The following is a 22,637-nucleotide window of genomic DNA, read 5'->3' as shown; positions in this document are numbered from 1 at the left end:
TGAAAAGGGGAAGGCAGATCTTCCTAATATGTGGTTTTTATGGGGGTGACAACACCCTAATTATGCTTGCTACTAAGCCTAGTTCTTTCTTTTGGTCATTTTGAAGGATTTTCTGAAATATCTTGTAGTGGTATGATTGGAGCTACTCTATTACTGCAGGAAATGTTTATATTCATCTACCCATTACAAATTACAACTACACCAAAACCACTTTGAACAACTAATTTTGAAAATGTTTTAATCTCATTGATTATAATTAGATCAGCTATCTATGTCATAGAATATATATTGAAAATAACTGCTCTAATTAAATAGATTTTTCTATTTCTCATGTAAATTTTTGTATGATTTTGATTTTCTTGCATATTTCAGATAAAACAATGTGATTTAGTTTTGCATGGTGATCTGGGGAATGATTTTAATCTATAATGATCCTCAATACTTGTTATTCTTCTTAATGTTAGCAGGTATTATAATTATAACTCTTCAGTATGGCTTTGAAACTGATTAAAACCCATTTATTTATAACTGGTTCTGAGCTGTACTGAAAAATAAAATTTTATGAAAAAATAATAATAATAAATCATAGAATTAATCCCTGATTTATAGGCTTTGATCAAATAATTCTTCACTTTACTATCTGTGAAAATCTGTTTATAATGTGACAAAATAAATTAATGTTTTCAGTCTAATGCGCATAATTTTATTAAAACTGTTATGAATTGATTCATCGCATCTCTTTAATCGCTAAATTTATGCTTTACCATAGCTTTCTTGGATAAGAGTATAAGTACAGAGAGAGAAGGGAACAGTGAGCTCTTATTACACTATTCCCCAAAGTTTTATGATAATTTTTTCTTATTCGTCGGCTTCACAACTTTTGGGACTTTGGTGCATTTTGATTGGTTTATTAAGTTGATTGTTCAAATGTTTTAACCACTAATTTTACGCTACAGAAACCATAATTTTGCATCATTAGGAATGTACATCAATTTATTGGCCATTGTCTTATCCCCTCCGATCTCTGGTATAAGTAACAGAGCATGAGATAAATTATGTTTTAGGATTACTTGAGGTTGGTTCGCCTGTGGGTGCTGCCACAGACTCAACACATGTTCAAGTTACAGAGGCCTGGCAATATTCTAATGAAGTCAAAGCTATTATAGGTAATACTATTTTTTTTATGTATCGTAGCTACTATATTACTAATGTGTCTGTCCGACTGCCCATCCGACTGAAACACAAGAATTAATAAATTGTTTTATCTTGTTTTTAGTGTTGGCTGATTTTAAATTTCAAAATTTTTGATTTAAGAGATATCTGTAGTTACCAATTTGGTAACAATATATTTCAAAGATTACCAAAAATATTAATAACAAATCTTTTTTTAAAGTATTAGAGAAAAAAAGAAAATAAAACTAAATTTGTTAAAATGTGTGTTATTTTAAATAACTTTTTATATTGTATTGCCAAAAGATTGCAGACATTTTATTAAAACTTTATTAAATTTTTTCAAAAATCGATATTCAAGAAGAAATCTATTAAACATAGTGGTCACTCTTGAAACAAAAAAAGTGTTTTATAGTTTTTTAATAATAATGAAATATGTTAAATTTCATTAAAATTCGAATTTTATAATTAATTCAATAAAAGAAAGAATATAAAATATTGAAACTAAACTGTTCTATAATTCCACTTAGATTAAATTGTGGGTAGAAATTTTGTTGAAATTGTAATTCCATTGAGTAACTAAGCCAGGCCAAAGGCTTGGCAGCTGCAAAAATTTTACTGCTGCTGATAAGTGTTTTAAACAAATGATATCTGCAATTCAGCAACAAAAATAAACATATTTGTAACTTTAAGTTTGTTGAAACGTCTTTGGCTAGGTTGAATGTGATTTTATATTAATTAAATTAGAAGATAAGGGGGGGGATAGTTTTTCGTTTCTTAGTTTATTGCTTTAGGGCAAGTTAGGATAGGTTATATTACTGCAGGGTAGCACTGCAGGGGTTAGTCTTAGGTAAATAAGTAGCCTCTTTCCTTTTTAAAAATATTGTCCAATAAAAAATGACGCCATACAATACAAATGATCAAGATAAGCCAGTATACAATTTACCATTAGTCAACTACAATGTAAACTGGCCTATCATAGGTCATTAGTATTGTATGACGTCATTTTATTGCACAGAATACGCTGTTTCAATTTATTTACAAAAATATGGTAAAGTAGTTTCAGTGCTCGATAGCCACCAAAAGGGAAAGCACCAGTACCTCCTCTGGGTGTGAATGCGGCAGACGAGCCTTCCGCGAGAACAAAGCTATTAGTTATTCAAATTAATTCTATGAGAAGCCAGAAAATTTACAATTCACTAAAAGAGAAAAAGTATCTTCTGTATGATTGCATTCGGGGATAAAAAAAATAATAATAAATAAATGTACATCACCAATGATAATCAACTAAATTACCCTTTTAAAGATTAAAAATCAATGGCTGAGAAGTTTGGACATTACTAGTTTAAAAAGAATAAATCATAATTCGATATATGTACCGTATGGTTTTGAGCAAACAAATAAGATTTGAAGTTGATTATTTCACAAATTAAATTCTTGAATGGTTGTTACTCTCCAAAAAGTAATTTTGAATTTCTGGGTTTTAGAATGATTATATTAATACGGTAGAGTGAGCATTGCTTACAGAATATAAAGAGTTAGATTAGTAGCAGGGAAAGGATAATGGGAAATATATCAATCTAAAATATAGTTCCTACTGCTTAGGTACGCAACAAAGCAGGCGCAACTTATTACCATGCACACTTAGGACTTCCAGGCAAAGGTCGTGTAAACAAAATAGCTCATGGATTGTTGTATGCTTCCTGATTATAAGGTTCATAAATTTAAGTAAATTTATTCTAAACTTTTAATGCGAAATTTATTGTCAAGCTTTTGTGTTTATATTAAATCAAATATCAATTTTGATAGAGTAATAGTTAATGTTAGTCATAATGTTTTATTAAATGTTAGAAAAAAAATACTACTTTGAAATGTTCTTATTAATATAATTTACTGTTATTTTTAGGAATTTACAAATCAAATGAAAAATGAAAAAAATATTGAAAAGCTTCAATTCTAAAGAAAATAAAATTCTACACAAAATTGAATTTTCAAGTTATTTATCACTTCATAAATTTTTATTTTAAATAAAATATGTATTCCTTCTTTTTGTATTGGTTTTCCTAGTACTAGGTTCGGTAATTTTAGGGAAGCTGGTTGTACTGATTAAAATATCGTTATTGTATAATATATAGTAGAACAAAAATAAAGGCAGCTGATTTATAAAAACGGTAGCTGTGGTCGACTTTATTTAAATTAAGAATATTGGCTGAACGGTTTGCAGCTTATTTTTATAAACTGTAAGAAAAAGGGTGGGAAGCTGTCTGCTTGTCTGACTGTACCTAAAGATCTCACTAACAGCTAAACTTATATGGTTCTCCTTTTAAATGAAGCTTTAGATCTCAAGGTTTATTACTACTTTATGGGGGGTTGCCTCAATACTCCCAAGGGGAAAAAAATGAAAGCAGAGGATTGACCTATTCCCCCTTTCCTCAGGGCTGCTAGTAACACTTTAAAGCAATATCTTACTTTAAATATGAGACATTTCGCTAACTGCTTTACAATATTCAGGAACAAAGGGGAAAGTAAATATATTTGTAACCAGTGGCGTGCGGAGAGGTGCTAAAGGGGAGTGTCAACACTTCACTAAAACAAAATATTGAGGAGAATTTAAGTTTTTCATCTTCATTAAAAACTAGTTGCTAGCCCTAAGAGACCTGTATTGAAAGGGAAGGGAATGACAGAAAATAGCCTAAAATCATTTCAAAATTAGCTCTAAAAATAAAATACGCTAAAACTATCCATGAACTTTCAAGTTTCCCTAAAGAGGAGAACTTAATATGTTCAGTAGGTATCAAAATTTTATGCTACTGACCAGGGAAAAGGGAATGTGATACTGACAATATTAAAGGAAAATTTTCCCACAACCCCCTTCCCCTTTTACTTTCCTTCTTACCCACTCCCCTTCAGAAACATCAAAAATAAAATATACGCTAACTTTACCCCAACAAAATATTAAATTGGCAATTTCAATTGGAATTAATTGGCTGAATAGCAGCCCCTGCTTCTGACAAAAAGGTTAACAATCAAATGCTATATGAAAGTCAGGGTGACACAAATTACAAATAAAGAAAATATGAATAAAATTTCTATATCAATATTAATGCTCATTACATTTTGAAACGTACGGACCCTGGTAATCAAAACAGAGTTACTACGCTTTCTAAATTGTACCATGCTGTTACAGGAATCACCATGAAGTTTGAAATCGATAGGGCAACTATTATAACGATAATAGTTATCTGTAAGGGACAGACAGACCAACCCTATATGTATTTAGAAAATCGCCACTTTAAAAACTTTTTTTTGTTTGTATAATTCTTTTTTTGTACAATCATATTTAAAAATTATTTTCTAGCTGAGATAAATTTTTTACAATGGCTCTTTCTATATTTGAAAGATGTGCTCACACACCCTTGAGAATTGTAGGTTGGCGTATCCGAATAATTTATACCTTAATTTGTGAGACAAAATTTTCAAGCAATTTGTTTACTCCTTTATCCGTTTTTTTTCGTCTAAATATCTGAAGAAAATTTATAGTTTGTGTTGGGGAGGGTTAACTATGCATATAAGCTGTCCCATAATTCATACATCTATACATACCAGGGATAGGACAAGGGATCATTAACTTATATACATACCCAATAAAATACAAAATTAATATTAAGATTATTACTTAAAAAGTTTGGACACTACAATTTTAAAACAAACCAGTCTAAAGAACTCAATGATTTGGATAAAGCTATTTTAAACTTAGAATATCAGTTTAATTTACAGTCTTCTGTCCCCTCCCTCCCTGCGTCTTTACACACACAGCCAGACTAAGGGTCGTGCATACACTCCCGCATATTTTCACATTCGCATTGTGTTTAATATTTGCAGACAAATTTGCAATGGCTATTATACAAATATAACAAAATCCATAAGTAGTGTAGCATCAAAAATCATGGATGGATAAACGGACAAAGCAATTTACAAAGCAAACGTTCAGTGGTCATGAAAAAGAAAATGAAATATAATTAAGATATTTTGAATCATGAACGACGAACTGACAGACAAAGTAAGTGGTAAAATAGATGTTCTTTAAAAAGGGGTATTCTTACAAAAAATAGCAGTTTATCTATTAAAGCTGCCTAAAATATCATATCTCGTTACGGACGTACAGACGGACTGACATACAGACACAGTGAATAAGGGGTAGTATTAAACAGATACGAAAAGTATTTTGTGCTGTTTATGTGGTTGGATTGAATGACCGGAAGAGATAGCACACCAACAAAAGTGCTTTAGATATATCATAGAGAGACTTCCATACTAAATATTATAGAGCAGGAAGAGAGGATTCCCAAAGTTTAATAAGCATGGTCTCTAATACGCTAGCTTAAAATCTTATTGGATGGTTATATATCTCCAAACATTTCAACCTATAGATTTAATTTACTGATGTATACTTTCTGTATCATCATTGGGGATGTATCGTTTATTGTCCTATCCCTTAAGATCCCTGAATATATACATATTAAAAACAATAGAAGATAAATCTTTACTCCAAATTATAGTGCTTAATTATGCCTTTGAAATCTAACTTTATACATTACCAGTCAATTACCAGTTCTTTAGTTAAAAAGTATTTTCGGACACTACTAGTTTAAACCAATCAATCAAGATTAGATACAAAAACAAGTTTAGAAGCAACAAATGAGAGAAATTGTTATAAATCTTTAAGTACCGGTATGATTTACATTCTAAAGTTCTTGGAACAAATTAACAATATAATTTTAGATGGAAAAAATACTGTTGTATAAATAAAATGCCCTCACATCTTCTATGGACATTGTCAACCTTGTTCCATAATAATTTTCTCTTGATTATTTAATCTATAAAAAATTAGATGATTACAAAACATTATGAGTTGGTTTTCCTCTTGGTGAAATTTAGTTCAACCCAGGATACAGGGATTGAACACAGTAGATAATTTGAGTGTAGTAGTCCCTTTTATGACAACGCCTCTTAAGGGTTGTTCCATCGTATTTTCACAATAGCTTTTCATAGGGTTAGGTAATTATCACGAATGGTTTATCAATTGTCCCCACAGGGTTAGAGCCCCCCGTAGGGGCTAGAAATATTAGAAAAACTATAGTGAAAATTCGACGAAACTCCCCTTAAGAGGCGTTGCCACGAAAGTAACTATACCAGATATTTTTTATACAAAAAAATCTTGTTTTAAATGTGTTTATTTTGAACTTTATTGTCTGCTAGTAATAGTGTTGATTGTGTTAAGTAAGTCTCGTCTCTTTTTAGCGGCAAACGATGTGTTAGTACCAAAAGTTTTTAAAATTAGCCAAAATAAGAAAAGTTGCGTTGGTTCCTGGTGCCCAAAGTCAAAGGCAACCAAAACAAAGAATTTAGGATTCATTGTCTCATCCCTGGGTTCAATCATCCTCTAAACTTCAGGAAACTGGGGATAAACCAATTGATTTTAAATTTATCTTCCTCCAATTCAAATGAAGAATAATTAGCATTTAGAAAAGTAAAAAAGCTATCAAAAACAGAAAATCAATTTGTCTTTTCTATGTATTTCTGCTGTTTTGTAATTTATAATTAGAGAGAAACAATTTATAATTGACCCCTCCCTCCCTGATTGAGTCTCCAAATATTAGTTTTAGATTAGCAAAGTTGCGGATTACTGGGGTTGGTTGAAACGGCACATTTGCCACGATTGTTTCAGCTTTTAATGTAATTTTGACAAATAATCTACTCGGTCCCAAAACCCCCTCCCCTCTTAGTTTTTTAAAAATAATATGAAAATAAAGGGGAACGTTATTTTGTCTGTTTGTTTTTGTCAGGTTTAGTTAACTTATATTGGGTAATGGTTAACCCGCAGTATAGATACTACATAGATACTTATGTTTATGTCAGGTTAAGTTACCTTATATTAGGTAATGGTTAACCCCGCAGTATAGATACTACATGGATACTGTGTTTATGTCAGGTGTAGTTAGCTTATATTAGGTAATGGTTAACTCCGCTTTATAGATACTACATGGATACTGTGTTTATGTCAGGTGTAGTTAGCTTATATTAGGTAATGGTTAACCCCGCAGTATAGATACTACATGGATACTGTGTTTATGTCAGGTTAAGTTACCTTATATTAGGTAATGGTTAACCCCGCAGTATAGATACTACATGGATACTGTGTTTATGTCAGGTGTAGTTAGCTTATATTAGGTAATGGTTAACTCCGCTTTATAGATACTACATGGATACTGTGTTTATGTCAGGTGTAGTTAGCTTATATTAGGTAATGGTTAACCCCGCAGTATAGATACTACATGGATACTGTGTTTATGTCAGGTGTAGTTAGCTTATATTAGGTAATGGTTAACCCCGCAGTATAGATACTACATGGATACTGTGTTTATGTCAGGTGTAGTTAGCTTATATTAGGTAATGGTTAACCCCGCAGTATAGATACTACATGGATACTGTGTTTATGTCAGGTTAAGTTACCTTATATTAGGTAATGGTTAACCCCGCAGTATAGATACTATATGGATACTGTGCCAAATTCTCCTGAAAGAATGTTTCTCCCATGTGGCTAATATAACGATAACCCCACGTTATGACCCCATCCCTCCACTGATAATGGTGGAACGTATTAACCAATATTTAAAAACAATAATCAACCTAAATTGACAACAAAAATTCCCATGTCACAATAACCACGCATTTTATATCCATTGCTAGAAACAAAATTGTAAAATACCACAATAACTGTCGGATTTAACACAAGATTTTTATATTTCTGAACACTCAAACATAAATCCAACTACTTTAAGATATAAAAATTTAGGTTATTAAATGTTCAGATTTTATATATCTGAAATTCCACTCTCCATATATTAGAATTAATTCTAATTTCTGTGTCTGTGCCCTCTTTCTATGAATTCATACATTCTAACAAAATTAATGTTTAGATGTAGTATCTATAAAAAGTGCCTAGTTAAGACCTTAACCTTTATTTCAAAATAATTTAAATATGGGGGGGGGGGTTGACGAGGGCCAAACTGCATTACTTTTGCACCACTTTTGACGTCATATTCTCCATCTCTTTTTTAGAGGTTTTCTTTTATGACGTCACAGGAATCAAAAGTGACACAAAAGTAATGCAATTTGGTCTTCGTCTTAGTGTTTATTTATTAGTTTAGGTGAGGATAGGTTAGGTTATTTTGGTTACTAGGTAGCGCCGCAGGTTTAGTTCCCACAGGGTTAGGGCCCGTGAAAGGGGTTAGGTATGAGGGGAAGACTTAAACTCTTAAATTATTTTTTAAATAGGGGAAGGGGGGGTCAGTACCTGATTGGCACTTTAAGGAAAAGTTAGAGCATCCCTTTTTTCGCTGTGCTTCAAGATGATTTTTTATCATTTTTAAAGAATTAAAAAAAGGTCTTTGCATGATTTTATTTTTCTGTTGTCAGGGTTAAACACTTTTTTATCCTCTCCTTTTATCTAATCTGCTTTAGTGTGTGTGTGGTTTCCAGTAGGGTGGGAGGGGACAATAGGTTGTTTATTGCACTAGTCCCCAAAGTTTTATAATAATGCTTTCTTGTTCTTTGGCTCAACAATTTTGGGGACTTTTATTGAATTTTGGTTGCTTAGTTTATTAGGCTGAGTGTCCAAACGTTTCAACCCTTAATTGTAACCTACAGATGGGGTAATTTTGTGTATCACCATAGGAGATGTACATAAATATATAATAATATATAAATGTACATATATCGGCCATTGTCTGATCCCTTTAGATTCCTGGGTTTTCAGGGATACAGGGATAGGACAATAGATAATTTACTATCCTCCTCTCATATTGTGTAATTAGTGGATAGTAAATATTAGAGGAAAAAAGGGTCGTGGATTAATTTTATATAATTATCCTATCCCTCACGGTTAGATGGCGTTGGTTATTTTCCATAGACATTTTGTAATTAGCACATTTTGCCGGGTTTTAATGATCTAGGTATTTAAAAACAGATGAAAAACAAATATCCATATATATAATACATTTTTAACAAAAAAAACTTCAAAGACTACCTAATCTTAAAGAGCGACTTGAGATTAAATTCTTATAATATATCTTTCAGGGAGGAGGGAGACATAGAACTGTAAATTACACTGATTTTATCTATCAGGAATCGTCATGTAAAGTTTGAAATCTATAGGACTTTCCTAAACTAACAATAGGGCTATCCTTAATGGATGGAGCTACCCTTAATAAAGAAAAGCTTGGCTTGTACAAATTAGGAACCTAAATTGAACGGGGTAAAAGATAAACAAAGATATACAAGAGAAGACAAGACATAGAGAAAGAAATAAAAGACAAACAAAGACAAAAGTAACATGATACATCTAATATCAAAGTGAATGATATCCAAGAACTATTTTGTTGATATATAGCGGAGCAAGACAAGCTAACACTATTTTTGTATTAATTAGGATCTGTGGCGTCCTCTAGGGGTTATGGGATGGTTCAACATGTTCCCCCCCCCCCCTTAACATAGAAATTTGAAAAGCCTGTCCTAACCTTTCTTATAGAAAATCTTATAACATATTCAGCAAATGTAATGTTTAAGTTACAATTAGAAAGTATAATTTGTAAAAAATAAATGGATATTCCTTAACTATAGAATAGCTGTGCTACTAAATGAATAGATAAACAGAGGGAGGGGCTAGTAATGGGATCAATTTGGTAATTGTTTTAGGAAACAAATAAACGATTTTTGATGTATGTATATGTAAATAAATCTTCTTCTGCAAACAATTCACTTTAGATAAACAAAGCTTTGGCAAATTCCAGTTTTTTAAAGTGGAACATCCACCCCCCTTCCCGTCAAAGCGGAAGTGTAATGTTTGTACATTTTGTTAAAGTGTCTAATCCCTTATTTTAAAAAATAAATAATGGGGAGGGGTAATGGTGCATCCCGGAAAAAATAAAGGTTTCTACCAAAGTGTTCCCCGATCTTTTACAGATTATGACCTAGATTATTCTTTTTTCTGTAAATACTGCATTTGATTTTAAATATTATGTCTCGATTCCTCCTAACCTTTGCCCCCAAGAAGCCTCTAGGGGCGAAACCGCTTGTAATATATAAAGAATGCAACTTTTCAAGTTGATTGATATATATAACATTAAACTTTCATTTTGAATTCAATTTTGGCATTGTGAGTAGTTTCACATGATCAAATATCAATAATTAAATACATGTAAATAGTTACATAATATTGTACTTACATAGAAGTCCAAGGATGAGGGGAGTGGGATATATTTACCCCGTCAAATTTTAAAACGACCATTTTATCACACTCAAAATTTTTTAAAATACATTAGATTAATTTAATAGTCAAAATAAAACCAGGACCTTGTGGGTTGTATTTGATTTAGCATTAAAGCTACCTGCCCTATTATCTACAAATAAGTTTCATTAGAGCAACTGAAAATTAAATTCAAATATTTTTTTAAATGATACAAAAAAGGTTGAGTAAATCCCATTGACCACTAAGCGTTACGGACTGATGAACAGACATAGTGTATTTTATAGTAACTTTGTTACAAAAACATCTGTTGTTTCCTATAGAAAGACTTATGATTGTTGGATAGTTCCTATTATCAAAAATCTTTATAATCACAGTGTAATTCCTACCCTGGTTATGCTGCTAATTTGCTGTTGAGACTTTGCTACAAAATATCCATAGGAATTGTCTAAATTGTTTACCTATATTCCAATGATTACATAGGCTTTCCCATGTACAAAAGTAATAAGTTGTGTGTGAGTGTGTTTGTTTTTGTGTGTCCAAGAAGATCTTAAAAACTGTAACACCAATGGGTCAACAATTGTCTCAATCCAAAGGCAAACTCTACTCTAGTGCCGCTGCATGCATTATTGTGGCCAATTTTCTATTTATATTTTTCATGTGGATGAATAAATTTATTACACACAATCTTTTTGGGGTGTCTATCGTCCCCTTAATTAATTTGAAATAAATCTAAAATAAAGAGTTCTTTTTTCTCCTATACCCAACCACTGTAAGGGCTCTAACCCTTTAATGCCTAATTATAAGCTAATGTTACTAATACTAGTAACAATAGTGTTTTTTATCTATTTTTTATAAATGTAACATTCTTTAGCTTCGCAAAAAATATTTTAATTTTGAATTTTTTGTTTGAATTTGTAAAAATGTAGATAGTCTTTTAATTAATCATTGTACTATACCATGGAAGTTCTTAGTCTAGAAAAGTACCTCCCCACCACATCAATTTATCGGCCATTGTATTGTCCTTTTCGACCACTGAATATAAGTAGAAATTCGATATTTGATAACACTTTGACTTTAGGCTAGTGTTTCATCAGAAATAGATGTCAAACAATCAGATGCTTTAAATTGATAGGTTTAAAATGGAAAAACCCATCTTACATGATTTTTTTGTAATGGATAAATGGATTCTAGCTTAATATAAAAAGCTCCGTTTCTTGAAATACTATGAAATTTCTTACAAATTGATCCTAGGAATTCTGTAATAGGCCTGTCCTAAAAGAATCCTTTTTCTGACATGATCAGGAAATTGAAAATTGGTGCACAAGAATTTTGCTAAGTATGGACAATCCAGATATGGAAAAACTTTATCAAAAACAAAAAAAAATTAAGAAAAAAAAACAAAAAATTAACGAAACACAGTTTGGAATTATAGAACAAACTTTAAGTGATAAAAAGTTAAATGGTTATCTAAAATAAGGAAAATTTGGTTTTGAATCACAAAAGTTCATCATTAATTTATTATTTTTAATAGTAGTAAACAGTATTTCATACTGCACCCCATCACATTTAGACAGACTGACAAAGTGTGTTATAGAGAAGATTTGCTATTGAAAATACAAAAAAAGTTGAATATCAGATGTTTGAAGTAAGAGCTTTTACAAAAATAATAATCTTTTTCCATTTGTAAATGTATTTGTTATATTTTCTATAGCCATATTATACATACAGACAGACAATTTTATCATCTGCCAATCAAGTTTGTAGGTATTTACAAAGCAATACAAAATTTAAAAGCAACAAGCATTCTGTCTGTATGTTTGCTAAAATCTGGTAAATGTCTGGATCACAATTAGTTAGTTTAGGATTCAATGAAGGTTATAGGTGATTTGCAAGCTCTCAGCAGCTCCATAAACACTTGGTTTATTTTGTTAAAGCTTTGTTACTTTTGGATAATATCATCTTTGTTTTGATGTTTTGTTGAAAAAGGCTTTTTTTGTAATGAAATAATTTCCAGCTGTTATTCAGGGAAGAATACTTTTATACAAACAATAGAAAAGCATTTGTTTTCAGGGATCTTAAGGGATAAGCAATGAATGTAACATTAATATTTGTACCCAATGAAGATAAACAAAATTACCCTTTCTGTAGAATAATGTTATTTGTTGAAAGGATTTGGAAACTGCTAGATTGAACAATCAATATTAAAATCTTATTATAGCAACTCAAGTTATTAAGTTAACAAACGAGATTTATATGAGACATCGTGCTAAAATAAACTTTGGGTCAAAATGTATCTTCCTTCCTGATTTGTAATTATACATTCTAATAATCAAATTAACTAAAGAAATCATACAACATTGATATCAATCCGATTGTTAGAGAGTAGATTGTTACTCCTTTAAGATCTCCCAAATGGCAGTACTAATTTAAACTAAAAGTGTCAAGACTTTTCAACAAATAATTTTCAACTACAATAGAGATAATTTTTGTTTTTCATCACTGGGTATGTCACGGTTCCCTGATTAATCTACATAATAATAGCCAACGGGTTTAAGATTTAAAGAGTAACTTTATCGGTTCCGCGGTAAGCAAGATATTATTAGGCTACAAAAACCTACTCAAACAAAGACATCCTGCTACTTTTATGTAAGGATTATATTTTCTTTTGAAACTTTGTTAGCTTGTTGTTTTTTCGCGTTTTATGGACATAATTGTCTTTTTTCTTATTATTATGTATAGAAAAAAGGTTTTGTATATTGTTTGGTGAGTATTCACTTACGCATTTTATTGATACACCTTGCACATTCCCAATTTAAAAAAACAAATTTATCCCTTTTGTACTTTTAAATTTTTGTTGTTTAATTTGTACACTGGTAATTTCATCTATGCAACCTACAGTTTGAGACACCATGTTTATAAAATTTTGGGTAACATTAGAATTTAGTCCAATCCCCCTTCCTCCCTGGGGAAGTGAATGGATGGTCATTGTATTGTTTTCCTTCTTATGAGAATATTGGGTGATTTCCATCAAAGAACCTAGTCGAGCACTGACCCTTCCCCCCCCCCCGCCTTCGTCTTATTTAGAATTAATTGAAAATAAGGAGGGGGGTACGTTTTTGTATTACTTTAGGTAAGGTAAGGTTAAAATCTGTTATTTCGGGTACTGGGTATATTACTTTGGGGGGGGGGGGGGGGGGGGGGAAGGGGTTCAGTGCTTGATAGGCATTTTAAGGGAATGCACCGATTATTGATACCCCAATGCGTACATTATTATCTCAGAACAAAAGAAAAGTTATTGGTAAATGCCAGGGCTAAAGGGATGAGACAATGGAGAATGAATTAATCTTCTCTCTAATATATGTTAAATACCAGTTTTGAAGGAATAAGACAATGTGCTTTTAAAAAGCCAAGCAAACAATATTCCTCCAGTTTAATTCCTTAATAACAGACTTTGTCAGGGAATCTTCACAAAACAATAATGATTGGTCTCATATTAAACACATTCTTATGGTGACGTTTTTAGTTGCGAAGCTTTATAGGCGTTCAAATCACTTTGTCTTGAATATTTTGTTAAATTCTATTTCCTCTACCCCCTAATAAAAAAAGCACCAAATTGTAGTGTCGAACACTACAAATTTTGAACCAACCAATCAAATTTAATAAAAGTACCCAAAGATTTTAAGCCAAGGCTGTTGTAATACTGAGTACCACTGAAATTTACAGTCAAATTAATTAACTAAATATATTTTTATTGTAGGCGGAGTTCTCGGATTCTGGGGAGGAGTTGGAACTATGGGCACTCTCTTCCTTGTCATTCTTATGGGACAAAAATACTGCTGTAGGTAGGAAACTTATTATAACTGGTCACAGCCAAATATATGCTTCCATTTTGTACAACACAAATGGGTTTTTCTTAAGTTTTGCGAATATTTAAAAGATTTATTAGTACTTTCAAAAAAAAGATCCCTGCCCCATACACCTTATTTGAAGAAAAAAAATGAAAATAGAGGGAAAGAAGGAAGGTTTTCTTTTGATTGTTTATTACTTTATTTAGTGCATCCTAGGCTCAACGGCCACTTGTGGGAAAGCACTAATTTATTTAGCTGTGTATCAACTTCTGCATATTAGTACATTCGCAACATAATAACAGAAAAAGAGTGTTGAATACCTTTGATGTTTTCCGCCCGAATAATAAGTCAGCTATTAAACAGGTGAATTTCTACGGTTAGAGCTTTGCTTTTTAACTTTGACAGATTATTTTGTCTGATTGACCGTCTTGGGTATTAAACTCATATCTTTCAAGAAATCATAGAAATTTTAAAAATTTTACTCAGGTATCTTAACCCTTAACAGTCGGGCCCCTTGCCGCACCTTAATCGGTCTGGGGGGGGGGGGGGCGTTCAACGCCCCCCCCCCTATTATCTCAGTTCCTATTAGAGCTAGAGGGCTAAATTTTTTTGTGCAAGTCCCCTGTTAGATAATGCTTTTCCGACCTTTTATAAGTCAAAGTCAATTTTCGCTTCCTTCACCCTTTTATTTAACAACCTTTGTTTTTAGGTCCTTTTTTACTTAAAAATTTCAAACGGCTGTCATTTTCTTATTTTCGAAGCTAGAAGAACAATTTTTTTACAGAAAATGTTTATCTTTATGTAAATTTTATATTAGAAATATCAAAATATAAATTTCAGCGGCCGAAGCTGTACTTGGCAGCTGCCAGCCGACGCAGTCGGCGGGAAAACGGCGGCGGATCTTTATGAAATTTTAATACGTCATGTAGACATGTAAGAAAAGCTTAACTTTAAAATTTGACGTCTCTAAGTAAAAAATTGCGGCCACAGGAGCCTTTTAAAGATTTCTGGAGACCTGGAGGATCAGGACCTGCAGGATCATACCTGGAACCTGAAATTGACTTGAACACCTTTATTTCATATGAGGTTGTACTACTAGAGGATATTTTAGTATTTTGGTAAGAGAAAATGCTTTGTTTAAGTCAAAAAAAATATTAAGGGTTAAGGAATAAGACATTGGAAAATTCCCAATGATGATTAACAAAATTGCCCTTCTGTGGGTATAAATTATTGGTTGGCAAGTTTAGTCACTTCACTACTACTAGTTTCAAACAAATCAATCAAAACTCAATAAAAGTATTCAGAGTTTTTGAGCCAACGAATAAGATGTTCATATAACTTTGGGTACTAGTGTAATTTATAGTCCAATGTTTCCTTCCCTCCCTTATTTTACGACAGTACAATGTATACATATGTATGTAAAAATATTATACAGCATATTGAATAACATTAAAGTTGGCTTTGTAAAACTAGAATAATCTTTTCCTAAAGTAGAGTAGTAATCCATATATATATATATATATAATAAAGTAATAGAATCTTTGTCTGTTTGTCTGTCTGTCTCTTTGTGTGTATCAAAGGATCTCCCAAGCAACTGAACCGATATGGTTCTCCTTTACAGGGTAGCTTCTATTAGGTCCTGGGAAGGTTCATAAAAATTGTGGGGGAGGGTACTACTACCTTCCAAGAGAAATCACCCCTATAATAAAATTTGCTCCACTGGGTAAAACCTCCTGGACCTGGAGTGTTTAGACATAAGGACAAAACACTTTCCACACTTATTTTCAATTCATTCAAAAAAGAAAGAGACAGGGGTTACTTTGCTAGCTATCCGCTTTGAGGGAAAACACTGAAAATTAATTTCCTTGATTTGACTGTAAAACATAAATATGCACACAAATTTTGCATCTGCAAAGTAATAAACGTGCATAAAATTAGTTTTGGGAGTACATATCTTTTAAATAGATATACCTAACCTCCCCAAAAGGATAAATAATAGTTGGTGATCGCAACGTATTTTACACAGCTTTTTTTGCGGATTTTGAAATGAAAAATCAAAAGATTAAAACCAGTTTTATGATTTTTATTTTTATAATCGTGGGAAATTGTCTGTAATACGATGATTTAATATGACTGAGAACCGATTCTAATCCACCGAATATTAACTGGTTTCGATTGAATACGAGAAAATACTTTCCCTCAAAATACAACTATAACCAGCAGTTATTTTAAAACATGTAGTTACGTGTAAAAATACTTACTCTGGAATATATCTTAAGGGATAAGACAATGGATAATATATTGATGTACATGCCCAATAAGGATAAACAAAATTACCTTCTTCTGTTATTTTATACATTGGAGAAAAAAAACTTTTATTAAATTTTGACAGGTTGGTTCCAAATTTAGAGCGTCCAAACTTTTCAACCAATAAAATATATTTACAGAAAGTGTAATATTGTTTTTTTTTATAATTGGGTTGTACATTAAGTTTTCTTTCAATGTTCATTTAGATCCCTGAAGAGTTTAAACTCTGGGAGGAAGGGGACATTAGACTGTTACACTAGTACTCAAAGTTTAATAATCACTTTTTATTGTTTGTTTGCTTAAAACTTTGGGTACTGTTATTAAGTTTCGGTTGGTTGGATTAATAAGTGAAGTGTCTTAACGTGTCAACCCAGAATTTTAATTTACAAAAGAGGGGTAATTTTATTCACCATAATTGGGAATGTACATCAATTTATCATTCATTGTCTTATCCCTTAAGAACCCTGAACTCTTTTACAAGTATTAGTTACTTTTTAAACTACTACATACTTAATAATAAACTTAATTTTAACTTTTTTTCTGCATATTTATTACGTCACTAGCTTAACTGTGTAAATTGACTTTATTGAGAAGAAATATAGATATATACATGATTTAGTAGGATATCTAAAGCCTGGGGCGTAGCCATACCTTAAGTTAGGGGGGGGGGGGGATTACACCGCAGCCTAAAAAGTGTTTAGCTTAAAATTGTCATTACATATATCATAACATAGCTTATTTTTTTTATAAAGCTTGGACGTCTTTATGAAAAGATTTTTTTAAGTAGCGGGACAAAGTGTCTAAAAAATCAGCCATGTGACGTCATAAAAATGAGGGATTATCCATCTCTTTTTAAGGGTTTTCTTTCCCACTTCTCCTTTTATCTCCCTTATTTTTATGACGTCATATAGCTGATTTTTGAGACACTTTGTCCCGCTACTCTTTTTAAATTTTAGAATTGATTAACCAAATAATATAATCTTGAGATGAATACTAATTCCTACTCCCCCGCGTTTCTACGCCTATGCGAAGCATCTACCATATATTACATAGATAGGCTTAAACCTGATAGGAATATTGATGACCGTGCCTTAAACAAGAATGAAAATATCAATAAACGAGTAGGTCAAAAGATATAAAAATAATTGGTACTTGCTTACATGTGGTAGACTGGAGCACCGAAACCCCCCCCCCCCCGCTTAGTTTTGACAAAAATCAAAAATAAGGGGGGGGTAGTTTTTTAATGTCTGGAAAACGGCAAGGAGGAAAAGTGATCAGCAAGGCAAAGACTTAACCCCCCCCTTAATTTTGAAGAAAATCAAAAATAAGGGGGGGGTAGTTTTTTCACTGCACACACGCCAGAAAGTTGAGTGAGGTAAATCAAGAAAATCCAGTATACCAGAGGGGAAACCTTATTACAGGGATATTCATGTTTTGGGGCATAATTTCCTTATTTATTGACTTTGGCCAGTAAAAGGTTTTAATTTTGCGCAAAATTAAAACCATTTACTGGCCAAAGTCAATAAATAAGGAAATTATGCCCCAAAACATGAATATCCCTGTAATAAGGTTTCCCCTCTGGTATACTGGATTTACTTGATTTACCTCACTCAACTTTCTGGCGTGTTGTACAGTGAAAAAACTACCCCCCCCTTATTTTTGATTTTTGTCAAAACTAAGCGGGGGGGGGGGGGGGTTTCGGTGCTCCGGTCTTCACATGTAAGCAAGCACCAAATAATTTTTTATGTAAATCTAGGAAGAGAAAATAATTAATTGCACCTTGTACCCAAAGTTTTAAAACCAGATTATTCATTGTCTCAAAAAATTTAGGTACTTTCATTGACTTTTAATTGTTTGGTGACAAACTATTTGTGACAAACTATTGAACAAATAATTATAATCTACAAAAGGGTTATTTTTGCGTATCATCAAGTAGAATTTATCATCTTAATTAATCGTTCAATGTTGAATGTCTTATCCCTTAAGAAACCATATGCTTAACCAAGGGATAAGACAATGAACGAAAAAATCATACTCAACTCCAGTGATGATTGACAAAGTAATCCCTTCTGTTTTTAAATAGAATTATTGGTTGATAAGTTTGGACAATATTGTCTAGTGGTTATAAAACTTTGGTTACCTATGTAACTTTTTGTTTTTGTCACCTTAATCCTTGTTAATATTGCCGCATTGTCTTAGAAATCATCATTCCAAAATTAAGAAGATAGGATAGTTGATTTGTATTATAATGGTACAAGGATCTTTTAAAAATGTTTGAAAGGAAGCGGACAATTCTAACATGCCTTAAATTGAGGCCCTAATTAATTATTTTTTACTAATTAATTGTTTGATTAGCATTTAAAATTCTTTGTATTTTGAAGTTCAACGGATTATTGTTTCTTATTGGCCATCTATGGAAATACATCTGTTTATCAGACTACATTATTCAAACCACATTTCCAATATCTAGTTTTATTAAAAAACAGATCAGTCCTATAAATCAAATATATGAAAAATAAAAAAAAAATAAAAAATTGTAAATGTATCAAATCTAAAACTTTTATTTAATAAGGTTCTTAACGATAAAATTTTTTTTTATTTTTTTAGAATTGTCCTATAGTAAATCATACAGGTTGAAATATATCTGCTATTTTACTGTATATCTGTTTTTATTTGCAAAGCAACTCTTTAATTCACTTTGTCTGTCCGTCATTTGATTTATCTCATATTATTTCTTTTTAGTTTCCTTTGATATGACATCTATTTATCTACTATATAACTCATCTTATCTGTTTTTCCAACCAAGATTTTTTGTACTTTGTGAGAAAAGATTATTTCATCAGTCATTCCTCCATCCTATAGATGAAATTGAATCATAAATTTCTTTAATTAATATAAAAAAATGTGAAAAATTAGTTAAAAGTTCTGAAAAATTGATGAAATTGAGGGGGAAAGAGATCGCCCAAATTATGGGAGTAATTTAATTTTACGAGAAATCTAACGTGATAAAAGTACGCACATAGAATAATTAATGTATAAAGTTGCATGGATGTTGTGTGGTAATACGACACCCATACGGACAGGCCCAATACAGAGTTGCTTCGCTGTGACTTATGATAACAAACCCACCGCACTAATCCTATTATATCACTATCCATCTCATGACCGCTGTTAACCCCGCACCCGGCGGTCAAACTAAGCCTGCCTAAATGTGGGGAGGGGACTTGAACATGCAATTATCACGAGTCCATCATGCACTTATATAATCGGGAGGCACTGCCTCCCCTTTTACCACCGCTGCCCCCACAGCCTGTCTACCGGCGGGCGCTAAGCCCTAGCGCCCCACACCCCCTTCAAACCTAACTATTGTCATATTTTTGTTGTATATATATAGTAAACATAACTTGTAAATATTATTCAGTTTAAATATATAATTCTGTATGATTGAATCCTGCTTGTTTGTTTGGTAGAATACTTAAAGGCTAGGGCCCGTTGAATCCGAACTCGTTACCCCGTGGGCCGAGTACGCTCGGCTTACCAGAACTTGGTGTCAGCTGTGAGATCGAGCCTTACAGAACTAGCCTATTCTACCTCTGATTGGACCCTTTGGCAAGTAAGGGGACAATCAGCCGCCAACTGAGAAGCCAACTGACCCGTGAGACGGCCTTTTTAGGTCGAATTTCCATCATTTTGAACGCAATATGTGGGCCTCTGGCCTATGGCAAGCAGATTTAGCCTGCTAAAAGCGCCAGTTAAGACGCTTTGTCCGTGTCGGGTAGGAGTAGCGCTAGGTGCGCAGCCACGGCAACCGGATAATTTAGCTCAGACGGCTACAAAACTGAGTCTAAATTGGCAAGTGTAGCTGGGACAAGCCCCAGGACACCCAGGCCAAACCTACGAGACAGACAGCTGTGTGCTGGTCTCCCTAAGAAGGCAATGTGTGGCTGCAAAGCTTCAGCACACAAGTAAGCCCTACCACTGCGACGGATAGCAGATTTTGAGCCACAGGCACGGCAGGACGGGACATTCCCTGCCGCTGTCTCCCAGGATTCGAACCCGAGGCGCTGTAGGACGGGCCATTCCCTGCCGCCATTTGTCGGGATTCGAACCAGCGGCGCTGTAGGACGGGTCATTCCCTACCGCCGTCACCCCTCTGAACCTTGCAGGACGGACATTCCCTGCTGCCAGTGCTTCCAGAATCACACCTAGGGCTCCTAGTGATAACAACACATCATTGTGTATAAAAAGTCAACCAAGTGATAAAAATAAATATAAAATTGTTGACCAAGTGATAATTAATAAGCTCTAGTGATTCGAAGCTACAGTCTAAGCCACCATGGTAAGCGATACCACCATAGCTGCGGTGCGGCCACCACCAAAGTTTCTGCCAACCCCAGCCGAACGAGAGGCCCCCTTGTCTCAAGGGCAGGACCTCCACTTCCCCTGCCATATCAGGGTGAGGTTTCCTACTCCTGACCCTGCCCAGCATGTACAGGTTGATGCCATGGTTGATTCTGGCAACCGTGTACCAGGGTCTGCTGTAATTTCTGAGCACCTCATGCACGCAATGGGCGTGCAACGCATGTTGATTCCGGACAACACCCAGATCCTGACTGCTAATGAGGAAGGCCAGCCCCTCCAGGTAATTGGAAAATTAAAAGAGTTATATATGGCAGTTTCACACACTCTTATACTCCATCTATACCACGTGACTGTGGTCCGAAATCTCTCCCACCCTCTTAACTTGGGTGGGTATTTTCTCAAGGAGTTCGGAACTAGGCTCTGTTTCGACATGCAACCACCTTGCTTGTGGGCGCGTGGGGAGTTTATCCCACTCCGTGGCGTCCCCATTGACCGGGAGACAGCCGAGAGAGAGCTAAGCTATGAGGGGCCTCTGCCAGGCCCCCTGCCTGAGCAGCCGCGTGTGGTTGAGAAAGGCACACACTGGGTGGACGCTGAGCTCAACGCACACAAGGGCGCTAACCTGCTAGCCATGGGGTTGCCCCCAGTGCCCAAGGTGCCAAGGGAGAGCCTGCCAACAACGTTTCCTGAGATTGCCAGCCCTCCAGAACCAATCTTCTCCTCCGACATTTTTATCAATGGCCAGCCGTGTCCACCTGGCCCCCTCTACCTGGGACCTCCAGCCAGTCCACCAGCCAAGCCCGAGTCCAGACCCGTCAAGTCGCGGTCTGATGTACCCGGAGCCACACTCAACTCTCAGGCCCCAGCCTCTCCCGGCGCCGTGCCCGTCAAGTCGCGGCCGGACGCCCACGGAGCCAAAGCTGGACCCAGTATTTTGGCCTCTCCCAGCACCGAGCCCGTCAAATCGTGGCCGGACGCCCCCGGAGCCAAGCCTGGCTCCGACACGTCAGCCTCTCCAGAAGCCGAGCCCGTCAAGTCGCGGCCGGTGGGTCCCGGAGCCAAGGCTGACCCCTCACCAGCCACGTACAGGCTGAGCGCTGTCACTCCAACTGACGGTCAACCACCCCAGCTCCGCACAGCCAAGCGGGTGGTCCTGCCTGGCCGCGGGGTTATGGCAGTCCCTGTTGAGCTAGTAGGCCATCGCACCAAGGATGCCATTCAACTAGCTGCCCCAGAACAGAGGTTTGGGGAGGACCTTGTTATTCCAGAGGGCCTGTATGCCCACAGGCCTGGCTCTGCCACTGTGTTTAGAGTACTGGTGGTCAATGAGGGGGAGGTGCCCCTCTTGCTGGATGCTGGCCTCCCAGTGGCAGGGGAGCTGGTCAAACCTGACATTCTGGAAGTCTCTGATACGCCTCCCCCGCGTCTCCACTCGGTCCAAGAACCTGCTGAGCCTATAGACATGCAAGAGTTGTGGGAGGCCTTGGAGATGGAAGACAATGAGTTCCTACGCAAGGACCCCTTACTCAAGAAGGAGGTCTGGACTACGTTGTCAGAGTACAGGGACGTCTTCTCCAATTCTACCCCCGGCTGCACAGATGTGGTTGAATTGCAGCTGCGCCTCAAGCCAGGGACCCAGC

General features: G+C 34.7%; 1 protein-coding gene across 3 annotated transcripts in view; it reads left to right on the top strand.

The window, feature by feature from the left end:
• Positions 1–370: 370 nt before the first annotated feature.
• The window catches only part of LOC145318840 (uncharacterized), a 59,082-nt gene continuing 36,815 nt past the window's right edge, over positions 371–22,637 (top strand). For all 3 annotated transcript variants that reach the window (XM_080160493.1, XM_080160494.1, XM_080160495.1), the window contains exons 1-3: positions 371–467; positions 1,065–1,166; positions 14,238–14,322. In XM_080160493.1, coding sequence (XP_080016619.1) covers positions 398–467; positions 1,065–1,166; positions 14,238–14,322 — 257 coding nt within the window. In that variant the 5' untranslated portion in view covers positions 371–397. The remainder of the gene's footprint in view (positions 468–1,064; positions 1,167–14,237; positions 14,323–22,637) is intronic.

The sequence above is a fragment of the Acartia tonsa genome, chromosome 5 (assembly GCF_053477335.1).
Source record: "Acartia tonsa isolate MP-2025a chromosome 5, ASM5347733v1, whole genome shotgun sequence".
NCBI classification, from domain to species: domain Eukaryota; kingdom Metazoa; phylum Arthropoda; class Copepoda; order Calanoida; family Acartiidae; genus Acartia; species Acartia tonsa.
Note: the sequence above shows the minus strand (reverse complement) of the source record. Positions and strands in the feature narration are given on the sequence as shown.